Genomic DNA, 5,538 nt, shown 5'->3' with positions numbered 1-5,538 from the left:
AGAGCAAGTTCTAAAATAAATATTTGATATACATTTTGATAAAGGAAATAAACTTGTGATATACATTTTAGAATACACATATTCGATGTGTTATATAATGCGATATACAAACAATGCAATAATTTTTGTTGTGATATACATTGATACAGAGATAATAACAAATTTTATATAGCCAAATTTATAATTTTATATTTTAGATATACAAAAAAATATATATATACAGAAAAAATTATAATATATATTATTATTGTGATATATATTTAATTGGTTATTTAGTGCCAATAATTATAACTAAGTTTTTTTTAAATTAATTATGTGAATATTATGTCACGCTATGTTAAAATCCCAATCGAAATAGAGAAAGTACATTGAATCTCTCATTTGTCATATATAAATCCGTGTACCTACAAACTGTTAACTGTACAAAAGTCGTCTGCAGTTGGATCAATACCAATAGCTTAGGAAGGCAAACAGCCCAATTTGCCATAGGCACTAAATCAGGGGGCAAATAAAAATACCAAATCCGTACAATAATTGAAAAATACCCTCTATTTTTGTCCTTTATGTCTACGTGGCAAGTGGCGAGTCATTGCACTCACGCTTTTTACATGACACATGTAGATACTTCCAATTTACCCTCCATAAAGCTCACTCCGTCGCCGGCTCCACCGTTCTTGCTGTACCCCCTCACGTGCTTCTCCCACACGGCACTCGCTCAACGTTATTTCAGGTCAACTCCGTCAGCAAATCTAACGGCGTTTATACGGCGTCTGAAAACGTATATAAGCACTGCTAGTCCTCTCCACTTTTCAAACCCTTTTCTCAAAAGTGAAATAAATATAAAGTTAATGTTCTTATTAGTTGTTTCAGTATGAAGACTGTACTTTTCCGAACTCGTTCCGGCTCAATTCCTGTCCAGACGCCGGTGGTTCCCGGTACATCTAGGGTTTCCGTTCCGGTTCGTCAATCCGTCGGTGGAGTGCTTAACGGAGAGAAGAAGAAAGGATGTTCTTCTCCTAGGGTTTCTCTGCATTTGGAAGTCAACCGTCGGAGTATATGCCGGGCTTCTTCAGAGTCCGACGGGATCCAGTCGGCGATTGAAGGTTCTGGTGTAACAAGGACGTTGAGTAAGGTCGGATCAATGTCATTTCCGGCAATAATACCGGAGGAGGATTGCGGTACTGAGCAGGACGAGTTGGTGGTTTTGCGAAGTATTGGATCGCTGAGTTTAACGGAAGATCAAAGGAGTTACGCCGAAGATTGGCCGCAGAGCGGTATTCCTACCGATGAGCTCGGATTTCCTGGCGGTGGTATCGGCAAAAACAGAAAGTTCCCTGGCAGAGGCGGCGGTAGAGGTGAATCCGACGCCAGTAGTTTCACCGGTGGTAACTCCTATCCAAAGAAAATTGGAGCGTACTATAAGCAAATGTTAAAGTCCGATCCTGTGAATTCTCTTCTTCTTAGAAACTATGGCAAGTACTTGCATGAGGTAGTAATTTAATTTCTATTATTTCCCATCATCGAAGAATGAATATATAGAGACTCTAGTTTGGATTGATTTATTAAACTAATGTAAATGATGATAATTGAAGGTGGAGAGAGATTATGTGAAAGCTGAAGAATGTTTCGGAAGAGCTATACTGGCAAGTCCGGGAGACGGAGAAGTGCTTTCTATGTATGGCAAATTGGTTTGGGAGAGTGAGCGAGACGAGAGTAGAGCCAAATCTTACTTCGATCAAGCTGTTCAAGCTTCTCCTGACGACTGGTAAAATTCCTCCCTTACGTTTTATCTTTCCAAACAAATCTCATTCAATTCGTAGATCAAAAAATTAATTGTAATACATGTTTAAATATTGGATCGATCTGCCTGAAATTATTTGTTGTAACAACAGCACTGTGTTGGGATCGTATGCAAAATTCATGTGGGAAGCAGACGAGGACGATGAAGAAGAAGAAGAGATGGAGAGAAAAACTGTAGCAGCAGGAGCTGCCATGGTTACAGCTTAAGTACTAGCAGGAAACAGATAGAAAAAGCGGATTAATAAAAATTTCTATATATAAGCTCACCTTCTTCGGCTTCAATTTGGAAAGCTAGTATTAGAGCTAACTTATGTTCTATGCACTTGTAAAATGTTCAACGTAATATAATGCTGTAATAAAAGAGGAATATGTAACTAAAATTAATTAACTACATCAATGAGGGGAAGTCGATCGATCGAGGAAGCTGAGAAGAAACTGGAAATTATGAGGGTCCTCTTTGTACAGCTCTTTAACTATTTGTGCTCTTGTAATTCTGATTTAGCTCTGGAATGAGATTATTAAGCCTTGTTAGAAAATGCTTAGCAAGCATACAAACCAGGCATGAGGCATTAAATACATGTGAACCAGACAACGCAATAATAACAAGATTAGAAGCACTAAACTCTTGAATTAGTTGCACAAACCTTCCAAGCAGCAAGAATTTAGGGTTGCAGTCTTCTGCTATTTGCCTAGTAAAACCTTAGATGATTTTGCTATTGGGTGGGCAAGAACAATACAATTGAAAGGTAAGTTGTTAGGTGAAACTTGTCTTACTTTAATAGACCTGAAATTAAGCCACAATAGGGGCTCAAAAACGTGTAGGATTCTGCAAGTAGAATCCTACTCTAACTCAAAACGATGACTTTTCTCCCAAGCTACTTTTTACCCAAGTCTATCGAGGTTTTTATTAGGTATAGCATGGATCACAGAAATAATAAGAGGCTACTAATTATAGTATTAATTCGAAATTGACATGAATTAATTCTTACTATAATTAATTGCAATTTATTCCACGAAAAAACTGCAATTGAACTCGATCAATATGAATTTCGAAAATTCATTAACACTTATTTTAACTCCTCATGTTAAGATTTCAAATACCAGTTAATTAAATTAAATCACTGAAAATTTAATTCAACTAACTGATTAAATCCTTTATAATTCCGCTTAAACTATTTCATGTGACGGATACAAAATCCACCGGCCGAGTTTTCACATGAAAACTTATAAGCTTACATAAAGGGGTATCATCAAACCCAAAACCGAGTCATAGATTCTATCAACTAATTATTATTCACAAATGTTATCCGTTATTGTCCACTCTATTAGGCATATACTAACTCTAAATAGAGTTGTACCTTTTGATAAATCAAAACAATAAACAAATTACATTGATCATAATAATTATATCAAGATTAGAAGAATAATCTCATTTAATGAATTACAGAAAATATTTTATATATTCAGTACAAAAACATCTTTTCTCTACTTGGTCCGTTCAATATACACTGAGTATACATACTAGCACAAGAAGTTGGAGTAAAACTACTCACATAATCAAGACAAATTATACAATAATCTTGTGCTACAATCATCAAGATATTTTGTCCAACAATATCTTTGATTGTGAACATAGTTTATTAATTATGAGAACCAACAATTTAATCTTCTGTGCATGAGCTAAGACTCCATATACTAAATTGTCTACTACATAACTAAAAGGACACACATGTAACAAATGTTCTATTTAAAATGGTACTTTATTGAATTGAATAAAGTAAATAATAAAGTAAATAAATAATTGTTCCATAAAGAATAAATTATAATACTATGGCTAAACCGCATGGTTAATAGTATATCCCAACAATCTCCCACTTTTGTGCATCAACATTTGGCAAGTCATTTGCAATTCGAAGAGAGAAAGATTATGGTTGCCATGCATGGTATTTTCTATATTCGGCTTAAAACATCATGATTCATAAACAACTTCTCTTATTAACAATGCAGGGACGTGCGTCTTCACCTTAATCAAAGGCGATGTTGGTGTTTGCAGAATTGTTTTTTGACTATTTACCTTAATCAAAGAATGAAAACTCCTATTCTCGCCTTTCAAATGAAGTTCCCAAATTTTAAGAGCAGCTGCTCTAGGAAAGATTTCCTCTCAAACTTGTATGGAAGTCATTTAGTAATCGTCCTCAATTCCATTTTGTGATCTCTACATATATACTTCTATTAGTAGTTAATTTGGGTGTTCAGTACCGTGGTGGGAGCTCCCCAACTAGTTGCATTCTGTTGGGTTGGTAATTCGGCCAAACAACAGGCGCAAATTATTATCTATGTAGATATTACATTACATTACACGTATACAGTGAGAATTTTTATTTTGTGTCGCTAGTTGTGTGAGGTCTCCTTTTTGTCTCATAACTTTATGGTCCCGGAATTTTATGGATCCAAATGTTAAGATATAGGTCCACAAATATGTGAGATAAAAAGAGGTCTCACACACAACTAATGTCAGTTGTATGAGGCACCGTAAAATCACTAATCATCACTAAAGCTAAACTGCAAAACCATTCCTTTTTAGTTCTTACGCAACATTTGATGCTTGAGCATCTAATAAAGCGAACACTAAGGGGTCGTTTGGTAGGAGGTATTAGAAAATATAATGCAAACATTAGCTCTATGCATTACTAATATCTTGTTTGATACCTTTTTTCAACTTGTGTATAATTAATATTTGTATTAGTTATACATCATACTTGGCATTATCCTATGCATAAGTAATGCATAGAAAACCATGGCATTTGTAATACCTAGGCTTTAATGCATGCATTAGCATGGTTAAAGACAAAATTGTCCTTAAAGTCCCTTAAAGCTAGAGAATATGGAGGGCATTTTTGTAAGCAACTATTTTTTTTAAAAATTATGCAATGCATTATAATTTTAATACACCACACCAAACAATAGATAAGAAATAATATTTGCATAACTAATGCTTGCATCACTAATACATGCATTACTAATATACATTATTCCGCACTATTCTTATACACCCTACCAAACGACCCCTAAAAATGTTAGGTTGTCAGAGGATTTTCCAGTTACAGGGAATATTTAATACAAGTTAGACATTCTTTATTTCTTTTGAGAAAATTATTAGTTATGTCCGGCCATACGTAACTTAGTACAAAAATTGGTCAATTCATAAAATATTACTCAATTCGTTTCAATTTAAATGACACATTTTTCTTATTAGTCTGTTCCAAAAAGAATGACACGTTTATATATTTAGAAACAACTTAACTTTATGCTTTTCATTCTACTTAGGGGTGTTCATAGTTCGGTTTGTATCAGTTTTTCCCTAAAAAGAAACCAAACCAAATAAGTCAGTTTTTCAAATATTAGAACCAAATCAAACAAATTAAGTCATTTTTTTCTCGATTCGGTTTAGGTCGGTTTTTCGGTTGTTTCGGTTATTTGTCGGTTTTTTTCTTAAATATAAGACATACACTACCAAACACATATTTTGGCGACCACATTTTTAACGTAACACTATCAAATCAATTGCCCTTTGAGAGATCTATTATTTATCAAGATATATTGATGATAATTGAATCAAATAGTGATGAATAATTTAAGGACTCAATTAAAAATATATTATTTTTAACGTGAAATAGATTCTTACACTTAACAAAAGAAAACTACCAATCAAACTAGAATGTAAAGGTAAAGAACTGT

General features: G+C 34.1%; 1 protein-coding gene across 1 annotated transcript; it reads left to right on the top strand.

The window, feature by feature from the left end:
• Window positions 1-808: 808 nt before the first annotated feature.
• LOC104240614 (uncharacterized) lies at window positions 809-2,276 on the top strand. The gene is made up of 3 exons (XM_009795479.2): window positions 809-1,489; window positions 1,593-1,765; window positions 1,893-2,276. The coding sequence occupies exons 1-3, from the start codon at window positions 872-874 to the stop codon at window positions 2,005-2,007; spliced, it is 906 nt and encodes a 301-aa protein (XP_009793781.1). The 5' UTR covers window positions 809-871; the 3' UTR covers window positions 2,008-2,276.
• The last annotated feature ends 3,262 nt before the right edge of the window (window positions 2,277-5,538 follow it).

This window comes from Nicotiana sylvestris, chromosome 8 (genome assembly GCF_000393655.2).
Source record: "Nicotiana sylvestris chromosome 8, ASM39365v2, whole genome shotgun sequence".
Lineage (NCBI taxonomy): Eukaryota > Viridiplantae > Streptophyta > Magnoliopsida > Solanales > Solanaceae > Nicotiana > Nicotiana sylvestris.
This window is presented reverse-complemented; position numbering and strand designations above follow the sequence as displayed.